The 21,841-nt window shown below is 47.3% G+C and overlaps 1 protein-coding gene across 1 annotated transcript in view; it reads left to right on the top strand.

Moving 5' to 3' along the window:
• Window positions 1-540: 540 nt before the first annotated feature.
• Window positions 541-21,841, top strand: part of LOC311104529 (protein tweety homolog 2-like) — a 69,633-nt gene continuing 48,332 nt past the window's right edge. Inside the window, 2 exon segments of the mRNA XM_084146392.1 lie at window positions 541-829; window positions 7,513-7,685. Of these exon segments, the coding sequence (XP_084002518.1) occupies window positions 701-829; window positions 7,513-7,685 (302 nt within the window). The 5' untranslated portion in view covers window positions 541-700.

Below are 21,841 nucleotides of genomic sequence, written 5' to 3'. Positions count from 1 at the left end.
TCACTACTGTAGTGCTCTGTCCAGCTATAGCCCTTGGATTACATGAGATAAATTCTGCTCTGATAAACAGCAGTAGGCTTTTATACCAGATATGAGATAGCCTTTCGGTTTTATTCTAATACCACCATCATCATTCTAGATTTAATTTAATGACCTGAATGTATTAATCGCATCGTCTTCACTGTAGCCATATCATTTTCCACTAGGCTATACTGAATTTGAGCTGAGCTGAATTTGCTATTTCTCAGTGATATTAGACAATAGAATATAGTCGCTCAGCGCCCCGGTAAATAGTTTAAAACCGGTCATGCACGCACTGTGTTTTGAAGGGCGCTATTGTCACTCGGTCTCGTGCCTTGGATGAGTGCGCGGCGCGCGCGGTCCCGTCAGAAAAATCCGCTTGGGGAGCCTACTTGGAATGAACCTACCAGTGAGCGCGCCTCCGAGAAGTTAAAACAGCTGTCTAGCTGCGGAACACTACACGGGACCATGGAGATACTGAGATAATGCTACTGTTATGCCTTGTTCTGAGGGCAAAGAGTCCAGGGAAGTAGTTTTGTATTGTTTATCCTCCTGCGCTACATTGCAAAGTGTTGTCGAACAAGAAGTCGCAGATTCATGATTTGTTTTTGTACAGAACCGAGGATTAGGCTACTCGAAGGAGATTTTAGTGGTTCGGAAACACTTTTTGTAAGCAGGAATGGCCACGGCACGGCTGGACTATATCGCTCCATGGTGGACATACTGGCTGCACAATTTCCCCCACTTCAACTTCACCTTCCAGCCCGTTGATAACACCTTCAGACCCGGGGAAGAGAGCTACCAGCAGGTTGGTACCTACCACCCGCTGCGCGTAAAGCGCGGCCACAGTTCTCTTCTAGACTAGAGAGAGGGCTCACTGAAAGACCCCACTGACAGGCCACGTATCTAGGCAAATGATCTGAAAAATACTTTGTTGGTCAAAGATTTAGCAATTTATTTGGAAAGTAAAAGCTAAATTTTGTCTTTAGCAGAATAATGTTTTGAATTTTCTTACGTCATTTCCCACATTGCTATAGGATGTATTTTCATCCGCACCAACTCTGCACAGTTTAACTTTGAATAACGTGAAGACACTTTATTCTCTCTATTCTCTGCTATCATCACTGTGGCATGTTTCAATGGGACGTAGGAAAATAAAGTTATGAGCAGAGTGGACACATCATCACATGAAATCACATCCGTTTTAGTATTGACATCTCCAGCTGCAAAGTGCTGAGTGTGCCCATCTAGCCTGGTTAACGTCTCCATTAAGCTAGTACATTCCACTACTTGCCACTCCTGTCTTTGGTAAATGAGTGGCAAGGAGTGGAATGTTAGCTAAAAAAGACTGGTACCCAGACAAGTGCCCATCTGGCTGGTTGGTTGTTTGTTACCACCCCTAAGTGTCTGAGTCTGGGCATGTTCCAGGTTGTCTTCTTTATTGCAGTCGTGCACCGCAGATGAATATGTATTAAGCTTCTCAGAGTAGGAGTGCTGATCTAGGATCAGCTCCCCCCGTCCATGTCATCCTATTCATTGTGATCGAAGGGGCAAAACTGATCCTATATGGACACAGGACCATAAACCCCTACTCCAGAACACTTGCTAGACACAGCCCCATGTCTCACTAAACCTGGAGAAGAGTTTAACATGTCAATAACTACATTACATACCATAGCAGTGTTCTGAGATGTGAGCTGTGCAGCGTGACTGCATAAAGACATCCTGGAATGCAGCCACAGTGTCAGAGAGCAGGGGCACGCACAGGGATGATCACATGACTTGGTTCCTGGCCTACATGTTCCTCCTCTACACACACACACGCACACACACACACACACACGCACACACAAACACACACACACACACACACACACACAAACACACACACACACACACACACACACACACACACACACACAGACAGACACACAGACACACACACACACACACACACACACACACACACACACATAAACACACACACATAAACACACACACACACACTCACAGACAGATGATGAGCTGCATAACACTGTTACCACAACATAACACGGTTACCACTACATAACACTGTTACCACTACATAACACTGTTACCACTACATAACACTGTTACCACTACATAACACTGTTACCAATACATAACACTGTTACCACTACATAACACTGTTACCACTACATAACACTGTTACCACTACATAACACTGTTACCACTACATAACCCTGGTTACCACTACATAACACTGTTACCACTACATAACCCTGGTTACCACTACATAACACTGTTACCACTACATAACACTGTTACCACTACATAACACTGTTACCAATACATAACACTGTTACCAATACATAACACTGTTACCACTACATAACACTGTTACCAATACATAACACTGTTACCACTACATAACACTGTTACCACTACATAACACTGTTACCACTACATAACACTGTTACCACTACATAACACTGTTACCACTACATAACCCTGGTTACCACTACATAACCCTGGTTACCACTACATAATACTGGTTATTACTACATAACACACATTTACATATTTGTTCGTACTGGTCCCCCGTGGGAATCAAACCCACAACCCTGGCGTTGCAAGTGCCATGCTCTACCAACTGAGCCTAAAGGGACCACTATTTAACACTGGTTACCACAACATAACACTGCTTACGACTACATAACACTGGTTACCAATGGTTACCACTGAATAACAGTGGTTACCACTACACTCAGACTAGAGACAAACCTCCAACAACTGCTTTCTCTCCAAACCTTCTGGCTTTGGAAATTATCTGTCAGACAGTACTCAATGTGTGATTTCTGATGGTGTTAAGTCTAGTTTCCTGGATATTACAAAAGGTGTACCGCAGTGGTCGGTACTGGGACCTGATATGTTGACTATTTATATAAATAATATTGGTCTATTTGTTAACATGTAATATTCATCTGTATGCAGACGACACTGTGATGTATCCCATTGCCCCAACCCCCAACTGGTGGCCAGGCTATGTTAGAGCTGCAATCTGATCTGGTTACTTTACAGAAAGGGCAGGTTGGTTTAAAACTTGTGCTTAATGCGGGCAAGACTAAATACAATGCATTCGGAAAGCATTCAGACCCCTTCACTTTTTCCGCATTTTGTTACGTTACAGCCTTATTCTAAAATGGATTAAATAAAATGTTTCCTCATCAATCTACACACAATACCCCATAGTGACAAAGCGAAAACAGGTTTTTAGAAATTTTTGCAAATGTATTAAAAATAAAAACCAGAAATACCTTATTTATATAAGTATTCATACCCTTTGCTATGAGACTCGAAATTGAGCTCAGGTGCATCCTGTTTCCATAGATAGAGATAGAGATATTTCTACAACTTGATTGGAGTCCACCTGTGGTAAATTCAATTGATTGGACATGTTTTGGAAAGGCAAACACCTGTCTATATAAGGTCCCACAGTTGAGAGTGCATGTCAGAGCAAAAACCAAGCCATGAGGTCGAAGGAATTGTCCGTAGAGCTCTGAGACAGGATCGTGTCGAGGCACAGATCTGGGGAAGGGTACCAAAACAAGTCCCCAAGAACACAGTGGCCTCCATCATTCTTAAATGGAAGAAGTTTGGAACCACCAAGACTCTTCCTAGAGCTGGCCGCCCAGCCAAACTGAACAATTGGGGGAGAACAGCCTTATTCAGGGAGGTGACCAAGAACCCGATGGTCACTCTGACAGAGCTCCAGAGTTCCTCTGTGGAGATGGGAGAACCTTCCAGAAGGACAACCATCTCTGCAGCACTCCACCAATCAGGCCTTTGTGGTTGAGTGGCCAGAAGGAAGCCACTCCTCAGTAAAAGGCACATGACAGCCCACTTGGAGTTTGCCAAAAGTCACCTAAATGACTCTCAGACAATAAGAAACAAGGTTCTGAATGCCAAGCATCACATCTGGAGGAAACCAGGCACCGCTCATCACCTGGCCAATACCATCCCTACGGTGAAGCATGGTGGTGGCAGCATCATGCTGTGGGGATGTTTTTCAGTGGCAGGGACTGGGAGACTAGTCAGGTTCGAGAGAAAGATGAACGGAGCAAAGTACAGAGAGATCCTTGATGAAAACCTGCTCCAGAGCGCTCAGGACCTCAGACTGGGGCGAAGGTTTACCTTCCAACAGGACAAAGACCCTAAGCACACAGCCAAGACAATGCAGGAGTGGCTTTGGGACAAGTCTCTGAATGTCTTTGAGTGGCCCAGCCAGAGCCCAGACTTGAACCCGATCGAACATCTCTGGAGAGACCTGAAAATAGCTGTGCAGCGACGCTCCCCATCCAACCTGACAGAGCTTGAGAAGATCTGCAGAGAAGAATGGGAGAAACTCCCCAAATACAGGTGTGCCAAGCTTGTAGCGTCATACCCAAGAAGACTCGAGGCTGTAATCGCTGCAAAAGGTGCTTCAACAAAGTACTGAGTAAAGGGTCTGAATAATTATGTAAATGTGATATTTCAGTGTTTGGATGCCGTCTACCATAGCACCATTCACTTTATCACAGGTGACAGTTTTAATACTCATCACTGCATCCTGTATCAGAAGGTTTTCTGGTCCTCATTAAAGTCCCGTAGATCACTTCATTACTCCCTTTTTGTTTACAAAGCTCTACTACACAAGCTTCCGACTTACCGAACTTCATTGTTAAAGTATAAAAACATGAAATACCAAACCCGCTCACAGGTTTGGTTAACTCTGGAGGTTCCTCGGGTCTACACCGAACTAGGTAAATCCGCTTTTAGTTTTAATGCACCTCAATGCTGGAACCAACTGAAAAATACATTGCCCGAGCGGCACCAGAGCATCCAATTGCAATGTAAAATACTGATTAGGGAACTACTTTCTGAGGAATGTGGCTGTTTTTCTAGAGTGTTGGTATTGTGCTGTAATTTAGTTGGTTTTGCATCGTATTGATTAGATTTTGTCTTGTGAATTGTATGTATTGTAGAGTTTGTCAAATGTTTTTGGCATCTCTAAGTACCTATTTGAAAATAACTTCAGCTCAAGTTATCTCCATGTGTCTCAAATCAAACACAAAAGTCCCATTTTATGTCCACGGTAACCAAGCAATTAGCTGAAGTCTAAACATATCACAAAACAGCTCTTTACTGACTTTGATGTGGTAAACCACATTTCAGAATGATGGTCTCAGCTGTTAACATTCACAACCTGGGGATTGTGTCAGCATCCATCATCACTTCTCTGTGTGTGGGGTGTTTGTGAATGCTGCTGTTGTGTGCTGGAGTCGTGCTATACTACTTTAGTGTGTGATACTGACCTGTGTTACTGAATAGACAGGGCAATGGAGGTAGCGTGATGCTAACAGATTCACTTCTCTCTCTCCGGCCAAACTGGGAAACTGTCTGCCTGTGTGTCTGTCTCTGCGTTTAGTTTGTTTGTGTAACACCATAGTCTGTCCTCTTTGATTAAGGCTACATGATGTGTAACACCATAGTCTGTCCTCTTTGATTAAGGCTACATGATGTGTAACACCATAGTCTGTCCTCTTTGATTAAGGCTACATGATGTGTAACACCATCATAATATATTCTAAAGCAGTTCTGAACAATGTGGACCTTCCTGCTGCTGGCACATCCTTCTGGAACAATGGGACCATTTTAGATAGAGAAGTGGGATTGAGGACAGAACCCAGAGTACGATAACTTTGTTGACTTGTACAGTTGAAGTTTGAGTAGCAGTTTCATCTTACTTTCCAGGTCATTGTTGTAAAAGAGAATGTGTTCTCAATTACTTATATGGTTAAATACAGGTAGTTGCATTTATTTAGACATTATGCCATCTACAATTGGTTTGATAAGTAATAATAAATTACACTTTAGTTTACGCTGCTAGGCATTGCCTGGATCTGCAACCTTCGTCAAAACCGTGTAAAAAAATTATGCCATAACCCATAACTTGATCAGTCAAATTGAATCAGGGAAACAGAAGGTAGCATCCTGTTAAGGTTCTGTGGAGACAAACAGTACCTTGTTAGAGTCATGAAACCATGCCAGGTTTGGCAAAACAACATGAATCCATAGGGCTCTGGTCAAAAGTAGTGCACTATATAGGAAATAGGGTGCCATTTGGGACATATCCATGTTTGGGGTTTGTGTGATTTCAGGCCAAAACACCATGGTTCCACTTCAGTTCTTGACTTTTTGAACTCCTCTATGCTCCAAACGACGTGCTGAACTCAGTATTTGTGAATGGCTTCTATTTGCAAATGGCTGTGTGTGGTTGTGCTGTGTAGTACACTGTTTTATAACTTTCATATTCTTTCACCAAAATGAAAGGTACAAACTTCAGGTTTACCTAATCTCCAAAACAAAGATATATGCCTACAGTATACCCCCCATACTATATGTTCTGCTTGCTGTTCTCTCTCTCTCTCTCTCTCTCTCTCTCTCTCTCTCTCTCTCTCTCTCTCTCTCTCTCGCTCTCTCTCTCTCTCTCTCTCTCCCTCTCTCTCTCTGTCTCTCTCTCTCTCTCTCTCTATCTATCTTTCTCTCTCTCTCTCTCTCTCTCTCTCTCTCTCTCTCTCTCTCTCTCTCTCTCTCTCGCTCCTTTCCTACCCTGGCTATCCCGCCATCATTCAGGCTCTGAGGGTAATCTCAGTCAGGGAATCACAAGACTGTTTTTGAGGGAGGCCGCTTTGTCACCTGACGTTGAGCTGAAATTCCAACAGCCTCTGATCAGTGACTGTTTTCCCCCTAACACCCTAACTCCTGTGTGGATCAGTTGGTAGAGCATGGCGCTTGCACTGCCAGGATTGTGAGTTCGATTCCCAGGGCCATCCATACTTACGATATATGCATGTGCGCATGACTGTAAGCGCATGACGTAAATGTAAAATGTAAGTGTCTGTTAAATGACAAATATGAATAGCATTAGTCCAAGGGGCCCTAGGTATCTCTTAGACCACCAATACCAGGTCATATTCATTAGACACCAAACTGATGAACACAGAGAAGGAGAACCTAGACTTGTCCAATGAGAAACCTTCATGTTTATATTTTTTTGACCCAGTATATCTTTTCATATTAGTCTCAATTGATTCCAGTGGCTCCCTTTCAGAGTGGGGTCACTCTACACATTAGTCAATCACAGGGCTTGTATCAACACAGGACCTGACGTGATAATATATACTTGTTGTCTGAAGAAATGGTTGTTTGCAAATAAGTTATCTCAGTGTGGCAGTTGTATTTTTCCTGTTATTAGGAAATAACACATTTATTATAACCTGCTCATCTCTCTGTTTCTCCCTCCCTCCCTCCCTCCCTCCCTCCCTCCCTCCCTCCCTCCCTCCCTCCCTCCCTCCCTCCCTCCCTCCCTCCCTCCCTCTCTCCTCCCCTCTTTCTCCCTCGCGCTCCTCTCCCTCCATCTCCTCTCCCCCTCTCCTCCCTCCCTCTGTCCCTCCCCCTCCTCCCCAGTCTCTGGTCTTCCTAGCCTGTATATCAGCCGCTGGACTAGTCCTGAGCCTCCTGCTGCTGTCTGTCTACCTGACCAGTCTGTGCTGCTGCAGGAAGAAGGATGAGGAGGAGACCAAGAGGCCTGACGCCTGCTGTGTCTCCTGGATCGCTGTCATCACTGGACTCATCCTATGGTGAGTAGTATTACTGGAACTGTTTGTATCTAACAGTACTGTATTACAGTATTAGTGCTACATGGACCTTTCTTCAGTCTGTCTTGGATGTGGTTCATCTTATGGTGAGATGTGTTATCTTTTAAGGGAGTATGCAAGGCACAGACGTTCGCTTCACCTAGCCAAATTCCACTAGAAGCAAACCGAACCTAGTATGTGTGGCGCCTTTAGTGTCTAGATCATGGTTCTACAACTCTGGTTCTGTGAGAGTGTTGTAACACACCTGGTATAGCTAATCAAGGTCCTGGCGAGCAGCTAATTAGTCAAATAAAGTGTTCTAGATAAGGGTTGGAGTGAAGCTCTCCAAGAGGGGAATTGGACAACCCTAGACCGCCCGCCTGTGTTCTTGTAAAAGGCTTTGATGTGATCTTGGACCTTCAGGAGTTGACCTCTGACCTCATTAACTCACACACAGGCTGACATGCTGCTATGGTGGTGAGAGAGAGACCCAGATGGTCATTCAGTGGGAGAAATCTGTTGACCTTTCACCTTTTGGCCTGATCTACTTTGGCCCACGATGTTGTAGACTGAGGTCACTGTGACTGACCATGTTCCCTGATAACAGTCCTGATGTTGTAGACTGATGTCACTGAGACTGACCATGTTCCCTGATGACAGCCCTGATGTTGTAGACTGCGGTCACTGTGACTGACATTGTTCCCTGATGACAGTCCTGATGTTGTAGACTGATGTCACTGAGACTGACCATGTTCCCTGATGACAGTCCTGATGTTGTAGACTGAGGTCACTGAGACTGACCATGTTCCCTGATGACAGTCCTGATGTTGTAGACTGATGTCACTGTGACTGACATTGTTCCCTGATGACAGCCCTGATGTTGTAGACTGGGGTCACTGAGACTGACCATGTTCCCTGATGACAGTCCTGATGTTGTAGACTGAGGTCACTGTGACTGACATTGTTCCCTGATGACAGCCCTGATGTTGTAGACTGGGGTCACTGAGACTGACCATGTTCCCTGATGACAGTCCTGATGTTGTAGACTGCGGTCACTGTGACTGACATTGTTCCCTGATGACAGCCCTGATGTTGTAGACTGGGGTCACTGAGACTGACCATGTTCCTTGATAACAGTCCTGATGTTGTAGACTGATGTCACTGAGACTGACCATGTTCCCTGATGACAGTCCTGATGTTGTAGACTGCGGTCACTGTGACTGACATTGTTCCCTGATGACAGCCCTGATGTTGTAGACTGCGGTCACTGTGACTGACCATGTTCCCTGATGACAGTCCTGATGTTGTAGACTGAGGTCACTGTGACTGACATTGTTCCCTGATGACAGCCCTAATGTTGTAGACTGCGGTCACTGTGACTGACATTGTTCCCTGATGACAGCCCTGATGTTGTAGACTGCGGTCACTGTGACTGACCATGTTCCCTGATGACAGTCCTGATGTTGTAGACTGCGGTCACTGTGACTGACATTGTTCCCTGATGACAGTCCTGATGTTGTAGACTGAGGTCACTGTGACTGACATTGTTCCCTGATGACAGCCCTAATGTTGTAGACTGCGGTCACTGTGACTGACATTGTTCCCTGATGACAGCCCTGATGTTGTAGACTGCGGTCACTGTGACTGACCATGTTCCCTGATGACAGTCCTGATGTTGTAGACTGAGGTCACTGTGACTGACATTGTTCCCTGATGACAGCCCTAATGTTGTAGACTGAGGTCACTGAGACTGACCATGTTCCCTGATGACAGTCCTGATGTTGTAGACTGAGGTCACTGAGACTGACCATGTTCCCTGATGACAGCCCTGCTCTCATTGTGTCTAAAGCAGACTACACTATGCACTGTCTACTCTACACTATCACTACACTACATTACACTACATGATCTATTCAGGTGTCCTGGGTTTGCACAGAACAGTGTCCATTGAGGCATTATCCTTTGTCCTGTGAGATTGTGGTTTGCAACATTCACAATGTGAAATTGTGCATTGTCTCACTGCCACAAGCAAAAGTCCCTTTTTGGATCTGTATGTAGGGCTGCCCACCTCATCACTATGGGACCTGTAGGGCTGCCCACCTCATCACTATGGGACCTGTAGGGCTGCCCACCTCATCACTATAGGACCTGTAGGGCTGCCCACCTCATCACTATAGGACCTGTAGGGCTGCCCACCTCATCACTATAGGACCTGTAGGGCTGCCCACCTCATCACTATAGGACCTGTAGGGCTGCCCACCTCATCACTATGGGACCTGTAGGGCTGCCCACCTCATCACTATAGGACCTGTAGGGCTGCCCACCTCATCACTATAGGACCTGTAGGGCTGCCCACCTCATCACTATGGGACCTGTACGGCTGCCCACCTCATCACTATAGGACCTGTAGGGCTGCCCACCTCATCACTATGGGACCTGTAGGGCTGCCCACCTCATCACTATGGGACCTGTAGGGCTGCCCACCTCATCACTATAGGACCTGTAGGGCTGCCCACCTCATCACTATGGGACCTGTAGGGCTGCCCACCTCATCACTATAGGACCTGTAGGGCTCCCCACCTCATCACTATAGGACCTGTAGGGCTGCCCACCTCATCACTATGGGACCTGTAGGGCTGCCCACCTCATCACTATAGGACCTGTAGGTTCCAATTATAGGCTAATATCTTATAGCAATATGCTTTATTGTTTTTGGAAAGTATTCAGTATTTGGAGTAACAATTCTTTATTCAGTGTAATGACATTCCCCTGGTTAAAACATTACTATACACAGTGTTAATATAAACATTATGAACATCTTCCTAATATTAGGTTGCAGCCCTGTGAATGGCACAGACATACACAATCCATCTCTCAATTGTCTTAAGGCTTAAAAATCCTTCTTTAACCTGTCTCCTCCCCTTCATCTACACTGATTGAAGTGGATTTAACAAGTGGCATCAATAAGGGATCATAGCTTTCACCTGGATTCACCTGGTTAGTCCATGTCATGGAAAGAGCAGGTGTTCTTAATGTTTTGTCTACTCAGTGTCCATCACTGGTCATTAAATGTGTGTGTAAATAGACTGAAGGACTCTTAATAAGCTGATAATGTTTAGCAGGATACAGACACCCAATTAGAGTAAAGGGCCTCTGACTCTTCAACGAGAACACCTCCATTGATTGGTTAGTTATCCTGGGTTATCATCCATCTCGGACTGTGAAGTCAAAGGTGAATGTGATCAAAGTTAATCACATTTGGAGCGGCACCTTGCTTTTTTGTTCCAACCAAGCCTCTTAGTTTAATTCGGTGATAAAGTCAGTTCTTAGTAATCTAATGACAACAGTAAGAGACAGTCATCATCGATTCTATATGAGATGAAGGGTCACATCCAGAGTAATAGAATCTAGTCATTTTATTTCTATGGTCACATCGACAGTGTTCTTACCAGAGTTCTGGAGACCACAGCCGTTATGCAGTGTTCATCATGATTCTTCCTCCCAATGAAAGAGAACAACAAATGATTCCTCCTCTCGATGAAAGAGAACAACAAATGATTCCTCCTCCCAATGAAAGAGAACAACAAATGATTCCTCCTCTCGATGAAAGAGAACAACAAATGATTCCTCCTCTCGATGAAAGAGAACAACAAATTATTCCTCCTCCCAATGAAAGAGAACAACAAATGATTCCTCCTCTCGATGAAAGAGAACAACAAATGATTCCTCCTCTCGATGAAAGAGAACAACAAATGATTCCTCCCCCCAATGAAAGAGAACAACAAATGATTCCTCCTCTCGATGAAAGAGAACAACAAATGATTCCTCCTCCCAATGAAAGAGATCAACAAATGATACCTCCTCTCGATGAAAGAGAACAACAAATGATTCCACCTCCCAAAGAAAGAGAACAAATTATTCCTCCTCCCAATGAAAGATAACAACAAATGATTCCTCCTCCCAATGAAAAAGAACAACAAACGATTCCTCCTCCCAATGAAAGAGAACAACAAATGATTCCTCCTCCCAATGAAAGAGAACAACAAATGATTCCTCCTCTCGATGAAAGAGAACAACAAATGATTCCACCTCCCAAAGAAAGAGAACAAATTATTCCTCCTCCCAATGAAAGATAACAACAAATGATTCCTCCTCCCAATGAAAAAGAACAACAAACGATTCCTCCTCCCAATGAAAGAGAACAACAAATGATTCCTCCTCCCAATGAAAGAGAACAACAAATTATTCCTCCTCCCAAAGTGCTTGATTGAATTGGCGTTGGGTTGAGCTTAATCTTGTGACAGAGCTCTAAGTGCTGAGGGGTAATTGAGTTATTTAGCTGCTAACATTCCAGGGGGGGGGGCAGCCCAGCTCTGATTGGTCTCACTTACACCAAACCTGTTGTAGTGCTAAGTGCTATGGCTTGATGATGCTTAGAATAACCAAAGATCGCTGTGTTAACTCTTGAATGTCTGGGCTCTGGACAACTCTCTGTTTCCTATGGAAACGTGACTTTAAGCTCACTAATTTTAAGCTCACAATATTCAGCATACAACCCCCTATAGGAAATACTATCTTAGTATTTTAAAATGCATATGTTTTTTATTACATTTACATTTTAGTAATTTAGCAGACGCTCTTATCCAGAGCGACTTACAGTTAGTGAGTGCATACATTTTTCATACTTTTATCTAACGAGCACTGTGTTAACCCTTCACTGTCTGAGGCCAGACTGCAAACGTGACTTTATGTTGTAACTTAACAGAATCACAGAGCATTCAGTTTACTACCGGTATAGGAAATTATATCTTAATATTTCGAAATGCATTAAAAAAAATGTTATTTAACCAACAAGTGCTGCGTTAACCCTTTTCTGTCTGGGCTCTGGATGGCTTTCACCTTTCCTCTGTGCAGCTCCTTTTCCTGTCATGAGCCTCTCACTCCACCGGGTTACCACCTTAATTTTCTTCCACTCTGCTCACCACTCTCTCTACTCAGCCTAACTAGCTCCACCTGTCCCTGCTCTGCTCTGCTCTAATTACTCTGCCAGCTGCGCTGCATTACCCACTACCTCTCCCAGTATTTAAGGCCCTGTCTTTCAGTTCTCCGGTGTCAGATCGTCTGCAAAGCTCACACCCGGAACCTGTTTGCTCGTGCTTCTGGCTCACCCTGGTTTTGTGACCCCGGACCTGCCTGATTTTTGGATACTCTTCTGCCCCAGGAGATCCAGACCTGCTTCTGCCATAACGACTCCTGACTACTCTTCAATCCCGGTAACTCTGACCAGCCTTCTGCCTTGCTACTACGTATTTGGATTTCCCTTGAACTGTACTGCTGCCTTGTTTCATTCCGCCCTGTTGTGTCTGTGTCTCCCCCCCCCAGGACTTCTGGACCACCCACCACCGGCTTCATAGGACGCATCGCTGCCACTGGGGGGGGCACAGACCCAGCACATTGGACGGGATCCCTGTTACCCCTGGAGCCTTCATTCACTCCCTACTTCCCTTTTCCCTTAAGTTTTAATAAACTTTCTGGTGTGACGCAATTGTGGTCCTCTGGTCGTCTGTCTGAACCGTGACAGTACGATCTGACCATTATGGACTCAGCGCACACTTTCCCCGACATGGAGACCGATGAGCATGAGCAGCAGTTCCAGCAGCAGCAACAACAACTCGCCATGATCATTCAACTCCTCACCAACCTTACCCCAGCCAGTCTGCCCACCAGCCCTGCCCCCGAGTTACCTGCCCCGGTCATTGCAGCCGCTGCTCCGGAACCCAAGATTGGAAACCCCGAGCGGTTCAACGGCGACTCAACCCAGGTCCGGCCATTCCTGACTAGCTGCCGACTTCAGTTCTCCTTGCAGCCAAGGACCTTCGCCACGGAGGGGGCTAAAGTTGGGTATGCCATCACTCACCTGACGGGCCGAGCTCGACTCTGGGGAACAGCAGAGTTTGAACGTCAAACCCCCGCATGTGCAACCTTCGACCTGTTTGCTGAGGAGATGCTGAAGGTGTTTGACCTGGATTCACCAACCGCAGAGGCGTCTCGTGAACTGTTCAGTATTCGACAAGGCAGACGTACAGTCGCAGACCATTCCATCGACTTCCGAACCCTGGCTAGACAAAGTTCTTGGAACACACCATCGTTGGTGGACGCGTTCTTCCATAGTTTGGCTGACTATATCAAGGACGAGTTGGTCTCCCATGAACTGCCTTCCACTCTTGATGAAGCCATCGCACTGACTGTCAGGATCGACAGAAGGATACAGACCCGTCGTCGTGAGAGGGGGCGCCAAGGTCCACCTACTACCGGCATTCGGAGAGATCCGACTGGGCTCCTGTCATCTACTGCCACTCACCCAGGTCAGTTTGATCAGTCTGAGCCTATGGAGATTGGGCGAGCCTCTCTCACTCCTGCAGAGCGCCAGCGCCGCTTCACCTCAAACCTCTGCCTCTATTGTGGAGGTGATGGACATCGTGTGGTAACCTGCCCTTTAAAGGGCCGAAGCTCACCGGGCATAGGGGGAGTCCGGTTGAGTTCTATGACCATCCAGTCCTCCGACCGCAAACCCCTGCTGCAAGTTCACCTCCGCCTCTCTGACTCAACTCACACCCTGGCTGCTCTGGTGGATTCTGGCGCCGAAGCCAACATAATGGACATCAAGCTGGCACGCCAACTGGGACTGGAGAACCTCCGTTTGACACCTCCTATTCCTGCCCGGGCACTGGACGGACACTTACTCGGATCGGTCACTCATGTCACGGCCCCGGTCTCGATGGGTCTGTCCGGAAACCATCAAGAAACTATCCAGTTTCACCTGCTCCCCTCTCCAGGCCAACCCCTCATCCTGGGTTACCCATGGCTCCGCCGGCACAACCCTCAGCTCGACTGGGTGACCGGGGTGATCAGGGAGTGGGGAGAGGACTGCCACCGAACCTGCCTGCTTGCTGCCGCACTACCCCCTCGGCCAGTACCTACTAACTCCGCTCCTGACCTCTCCAATGTCCCAGAATGCTACCATGGTCTCAGAGAGGTGTTTAACAAAGCAAGAGCCACATCTCTGCCCCCTCACCGACCGTACGACTGTGCCATCGACCTCCTCCCTGGAACAGCCCCTCCAAAGGGTCGTCTTTATTCATTGTCTGCTCCTGAAAGAAAGTCCATGGAGGACTACATCAATGGCTCTCTGTCCGCAGGATTAATCCGTTCATCTTCATCTCCTGCTGGTGCTGGCTTCTTCTTTGTGGGGAAGAAGGACGGATCTCTTCGCCCCTGCATCGACTACAGGGGACTCAACGACATCACAGTGAAAAACCGTTACCCTCTGCCTCTGCTCACCTCTGCTTTTGAGTTGCTCCAGGGAGCCACTGTTTTTACCAAGTTGGATCTCAGAAACGCTTACCACCTAGTGCGGATCCGGGAGGGAGATGAATGGAAAACCGCATTCAATACACCAACAGGCCACTACGAGTATCTGGTTATGCCTTTTGGCCTCACCAATGCTCCTGCTGTGTTCCAGGCTCTAGTGAATGATGTACTGCGGGACATGTTAAACAAGTTTGTCTTCGTTTACCTGGATGACATCCTAATCTACTCCAGAAACCTGTCTGAACACACCCGCCATGTCCAGCAAGTCCTTCATCGTCTTCTGGAGAATTCCCTCTACGCCAAGGCAGAGAAATGTGAGTTTCACGTCAAGACAGTGGCCTTCCTGGGGTACATAGTGGCAGAGGGAAGTATCCAAATGGATCCTGCCAAAGTATCAGCAGTCACTTCATGGCCAGTTCCGGAGAACAGAAAGAAGCTGCAACAGTTTCTGGGGTTTGCTAACTTCTACAGAAAGTTTATCCGGAACTACAGTACCGTTGCTGCCCCTCTCACTGCTCTAACCAGCACCAAGCAACCCTTCACCTGGACCCCAGCAGCCGACAAAGCCTTCAGTACCCTCAAGGTGAGGTTCACCTCCGCTCCCATCCTCCAGATGCCTGATGTGGACCGGCAATTCATTGTGGAGGTGGACGCCTCGGATGTGGGAGTTGGTGCTGTGATTTCTCAGTGGGCTGCGGAGGATAGGAAGCTCCATCCCTGTGCCTTTTTCTCACGTCGGTTGTCCCCCTCTGAGTGCAATTACGACATAGGGAACCGTGAGCTGCTGGCTGTGAAGCTTGCCTTGGAGGAGTGGCGTCACTGGCTGGAGGGGTCCACCATTCCATTTCTCGTTTGGACCGATCATAAGAACTTGGAGTACATCCGCACGGCCAAACGGTTGAACTCCAGGCAGTCCCGCTGGGCCCTGTTCTTCACCAGGTTTAATTTCACTCTGTCATACCGGCCTGGATCACGCAACACCAAGCCAGACGCCCTCTCCCGTCAATTCCAGAAGGATGACACCCCCTCCAAGGACCCTGTGTCGATTCTGCCAAGTCCCTGCATCGTTGCAGCTCTGACCTGGGCTGTTGAGGAACAGGTGCTGGAGGCTCTCCGTAACCAGCCAGGTCCCAGCACTTGCCCAGCTGACCGCCTTTTTGTCCCCGAAGACCTGAGGTCCCAGGTCGTTCAGTGGGGACATGACTCCCGCCTAGCTTGTCACCCTGGCTCCACCCGCACTTACAACCTGCTCGCCCAGAGGTTCTGGTGGCCCTCTCTGAGAAGGGATGTACGGGAATTCGTCCAAGCCTGCCCCATCTGCAACCAACACAAGTCGTCCTGCCAGCCCCCAGCCGGATTGCTGCAGCCCCTGCCTGTGCCCAGACGTCCCTGGTCTCACATCGCCCTTGACTTTGTCACGGGGCTGCCCCCTTCAAGTGGCATGACCGTCATTCTCACCATTGTTGACCGTTTCAGCAAGATGGCACACTTCATTCCCCTCCCCAAGCTCCCAACCGCCAAGGAGACCGCCCAGGTGGTCCTGGAACACGTCTTCCGGATCCACGGACTGCCTAAGGATGTAGTTTCTGACCGTGGTCCACAATTCTCCTCCGCTTTTTGGAAGGAGTTCTGTCACCTGCTGGGAGCCACAGTCAGTCTGACTTCCGGATTCCATCCCCAATCCAATGGGCAGTCAGAGCGGGCTAATCAGGAGCTCGAGAAGGCACTGCGATGCATGACTTCACGCAACCCCCACTCCTGGTCGCAGCAATTGACATGGGTGGAGTACGCACACAATTCTCTGACCTGCTCTGCCATCGGTATGTCCCCTTTCCAATGTGTTTACGGATACCAGCCTCCTCTATTTGCCAGCCAGGAAGAGGAGGTTACTTGCCCATCTGCACTTGCTTTTGCCCGTCGATGTCGCCGCACCTGGTCACAAGCCCGAGCCACACTCCTCAGGTCCGTTGCCAGCTACACTACCGGGGCCAACCGTCGGAGAATTCCTGCTCCCACCTACCATGTTGGTCAAAGGGTGTGGTTGTCATCGAAGAACCTGCCACTCAGGGTGGAGTCGCAGAAGCTGGCACCTCGGTTCATTGGCCCATTCCCTATCATAAGAGTGATTAGCCCAACTGCTGTCCGGCTCCAACTGCCTAATTCCCTGAGGGTGCACCCCACTTTCCATGTGTCTAAGATTAAGCCCATCCATGAGAGTCCGCTGGTCCCTGCTGCGCCTTGTCCTCCTCCTCCACGGCTCGTCGATGGTGGTCTGGTTTACACCGTCCGCCGCCTGCTTCGGTCCAGACGGAGGGGTAGGGGTCTCCAGTACCTCATTGACTGGGAGGGCTATGGACCTGAGGAAAGGACCTGGGTGCCAGCTAGTCGGATTGTGGATAGGACTCTCATCACCGCTTTCCACCAACGGCATCCTGATCAACCTGCAATCCGTAGGGGCCGCCCCAGAGGGGTCCCTAACCGTCCTGCCCGCTCGGCTTCCTGTCCTGTGCCTGATCCTGTCTCGGGACCTGTCCCATCTCCCGACCACGGCCCTCCGGCTTCCTCCGAGGATGAGGACGTTCACTCGGACCGTTCGGAGGAGTTCTAGCCCTCCTCCGGCTCCCCTCCTCCCGCCCGGCGTGGTGTTGCTCTTGGGACTTCTGGGGCCGTCCCTTGGGGGGGGGGTTCTGTCATGAGCCTCTCACTCCACCGGGTTACCACCTTAATTTTCTTCCACTCTGCTCACCACTCTCTCTACTCAGCCTAACTAGCTCCACCTGTCCCTGCTCTGCTCTGCTCTAATTACTCTGCCAGCTGCGCTGCATTACCCACTACCTCTCCCAGTATTTAAGGCCCTGTCTTTCAGTTCTCCGGTGTCAGATCGTCTGCAAAGCTCACACCCGGAACCTGTTTGCTCGTGCTTCTGGCTCACCCTGGTTTTGTGACCCCGGACCTGCCTGATTTTTGGATACTCTTCTGCCCCAGGAGATCCAGACCTGCTTCTGCCATAACGACTCCTGACTACTCTTCAATCCCGGTAACTCTGACCAGCCTTCTGCCTTGCTACTACGTATTTGGATTTCCCTTGAACTGTACTGCTGCCTTGTTTCATTCCGCCCTGTTGTGTCTGTGTCTCCCCCCCCCAGGACTTCTGGACCACCCACCACCGGCTTCATAGGACGCATCGCTGCCACTGGGGGGGGCACAGACCCAGCACATTGGACGGGATCCCTGTTACCCCTGGAGCCTTCATTCACTCCCTACTTCCCTTTTCCCTTAAGTTTTAATAAACTTTCTGGTGTGACGCAATTGTGGTCCTCTGGTCGTCTGTCTGAACCGTGACATTTCCTCCATATCCCTGGCAAAACAGTCATCAACTTTTATGGTCCATCTTCTTTATGGCTTTGGAAGTATGTTTTATGGTGTTTATTTAAGGAAGCGTTTCACTGTGAAGTCTACATCTGTTGTATTCGGTGCATGTGACCAATAAAATTGGATTTGGTTTATGTAATTGTCCATGTGGTTGCTGTAATATGGGAAAACCCTACTGACACTAACACCTTAATGACCTCCGTCCTACTTACATTCTCCACAAGGAACTGTGTGACTGGACGTTCTGTTCTGGTCTTAAATGCGGTGCTGTTCTTGTTAATGTGATTTGGGAACGTGGTTTTGTTTCGTGTACAGGGTTATTTTCAGATGTGGTCTTTCATGAATCAACAAGCTCTATAACAGTAGTTATCTGATGTTAGCTCCTCTCATCTGGTGGCTGAGTTGTTGGACTGGAGACTTCTATTGTTGACTTGGACGGAAATGGTGTCCTTAATGCGTTATAGCTAGTAGGGTTAGTGCTGGGCTGGAACAAAAGTGTGCACTGCGCGTTGCAACCCCCAGGACTAGTGTCCAACTGGTAGCCTGTTGTTTTTATATTGTCTAATGGTTTTATTATAACCAGAAGACTTTAATCCAATAACGTGTCTTTCTATTCCTCTGTCCTTTGTTTTATGAGTCACAGGGTTTGTATGATTGGATGATGCCACCGGACAGTTTCATGTTATTAGATTATATTACCTGTTATCATTCTATTGCTCTCTCAAACGGAATACATCACTCTGATTAACTTGGACTGTTGGATCATTCAACCATGCCTAACATGTTAGATGGTATGGGTGGAGGTAGTGACTGTTGGATCATTCAACCAGGCATAACATGTTAGATGGTATGGGTGGAGGTAGTGACTGTTGGATCATTCAACCAGGCATAACATGTTAGATGGTATGGGTGGAGGTAGTGACTGTTGGATCATTCAACCAGCCCTAACATGTTAGATGGTATGGGTGGAGGTAGTGACTGTTGGATCGTTCAACCAGCCCTAACATGTTAGATGGTATGGGTGGAGGTAGTGACTGTTGGATCATTCAACCAGGCCTAACATGTTAGATGGTATGGGTGGAGGTAGTGACTGTTGGATCATTCAACCAGGCCTAACATGTTAGATGGTATGGGTGGAGGTAGTGACTGTTGGATCATTCAACCAGGCCTAACATGTTAGATGGTATGGGTGGAGGTAGTGACTGTTGGATCATTCAACCAGGCCTAACATGTTAGATGGTATGGGTGGAGGTAGTGACTGTTGGATCATTCAACCAGGCCTAACATGTTAGATGGTATGGGTGGAGGTAGTGACTGTTGGATCATTCAACCAGGCATAACATGTTAGATGTTATGGGTGGAGGTAGTGACTGTTGGATCATTCAACCAGCCCTAACATGTTAGATGGTATGGGTGGAGGTAGTGACTGTTGGATCATTCAACCAGGCCTAACATGTTAGATGGTATGGGTGGAGGTAGTGACTGTTGGATCATTCAACCAGGCATAACATGTTAGATGGTATGGGTGGAGGTAGTGACTGTTGGATCATTCAACCAGCCCTAACATGTTAGATGGTATGGGTGGAGGTAGTGACTGTTTGATCATTCAACCAGCCCTAACATGTTAGATGGTATGGGTGGAGGTAGTGACTGTTGGATCATTCAACCAGGCATAACATGTTAGATGTTATGGGTGGAGGTAGTGACTGTTGGATCATTCAACCAGCCCTAACATGTTAGATGGTATGGGTGGAGGTAGTGACTGTTGGATCATTCAACCAGCCCTAACATGTTAGATGGTATGGGTGGAGGTAGTGACTGTTGGATCATTCAACCAGGCCTAACATGTTAGATGGTATGGGTGGAGGTGGTGACTGTTGGATCATTCAACCAGGCCTAACATGTTATATGGTATGGGTGGAGGTAGTGACTGTTGGATCATTCAACCAGCCCTAACATGTTAGATGGTATGGGTGGAGGTAGTGACTGTTGGATCATTCAACCAGGCCTAACATGTTAGATGGTATGGGTGGAGGTAGTGACTGTTGGATCATTCAACCAGGCCTAACATGTTAGATGGTATGGGTGGAGGTGGTGACTGTTGGATCATTCAACCAGGCCTAACATGTTAGATGGTATGGGTGGAGGTAGTGACTGTTGGATCATTCAACCAGGCATAACATGTTAGATGTTATGGGTGGAGGTAGTGACTGTTGGATCATTCAACCAGCCCTAACATGTTAGATGGTATGGGTGGAGGTAGTGACTGTTGGATCATTCAACCAGCCCTAACATGTTAGATGGTATGGGTGGAGGTGGTGACTGTTGGATCATTCAACCAGCCCTAACATGTTAGATGGTATGGGTGGAGGTGGTGACTGTTGGATCATTCAACCAGGCCTAACATGTTATATGGTATGGGTGGAGGTAGTGACTGTTGGATCATTGAGTCAGAGTATGTGAGTGGAGCGGAGCTGGAGCGGAGCTGGAGCGGAGCTGGAGCTGGAGCTGGAGCGGAGCGTGCCCAATTTGAACGGCCTTCTCGCCCACTCCAATTTCGCTCCAGTAGCTCAGGGCTTCAGGAGCTCAGGGCTTCAGGAGCTCAGGGCTTCAGGAGCTCAGGGCTTCAGGAGCTCAGGGCATGCCCGACCCAGCATGCATTTGTAGTCTACTTGTGTGCTGCTATAGCCCTTTGCTTTAGCTACTGTCATGAAGGTCACTAAATATTTTCATAAAGAAACTGATAAAACACACGTGCTAAATCAAGGTTACTTGCAAAGATGAGGACCAAGAGAGGGAGTGTGGTGATGTAGTGTCACAACTAAATAATCATTGTGGAATCTGAAAAGACACGTATCCCCGAAAGCATTATGGTGTACTTACTTCGTACACATGCTAAAAGAAAGGAGCGAGGTGGGTAGATAACTGTGTCATTGTAGCAAAGTATTTATAAACTAAAAATCTGATCTCTTAAAAGTTTCATTCATTTTTGTTCTATTATCTATACAGTAGGCCATACTTGATTCTGGTTCAATAGGCTTGGCATATTTCCACTTTCAAGTAGCTTTCCGTTTTGATTGGGTATTTTGCCTAAAAACATTTAGGCCTACCTATTGAAAAAATTAATAAACTGTATCTCTGCCCAGCCTGTGGTGTTTAGCATCCCCATTGGCCCTGCAAGCGAGGAGAAGATATTCTCTGCTGCTGTTCTGCTCTCCAGAAACCATCGCATGAGCCTGAAACCACAGACTGGCCAAACTAGTGTTTCTAAAAATGAATTCAAAGGCACTGTAGACTGAGCTTAGCATTTTTCGTTTAATTTGTATTTAATTCTAAGTAAGTCACAGCCTATATGCGCAATTTATAGACTATAATGATTTAATACAACAAAATGTTGTTTAAATGCTGAGCGCTTT

This window comes from Coregonus lavaretus (genome assembly GCF_964263955.1).
Source record: "Coregonus lavaretus genome assembly, chromosome: 28".
In the NCBI taxonomy this organism is placed as follows: domain Eukaryota; kingdom Metazoa; phylum Chordata; class Actinopteri; order Salmoniformes; family Salmonidae; genus Coregonus; species Coregonus lavaretus.
This window is presented reverse-complemented; position numbering and strand designations above follow the sequence as displayed.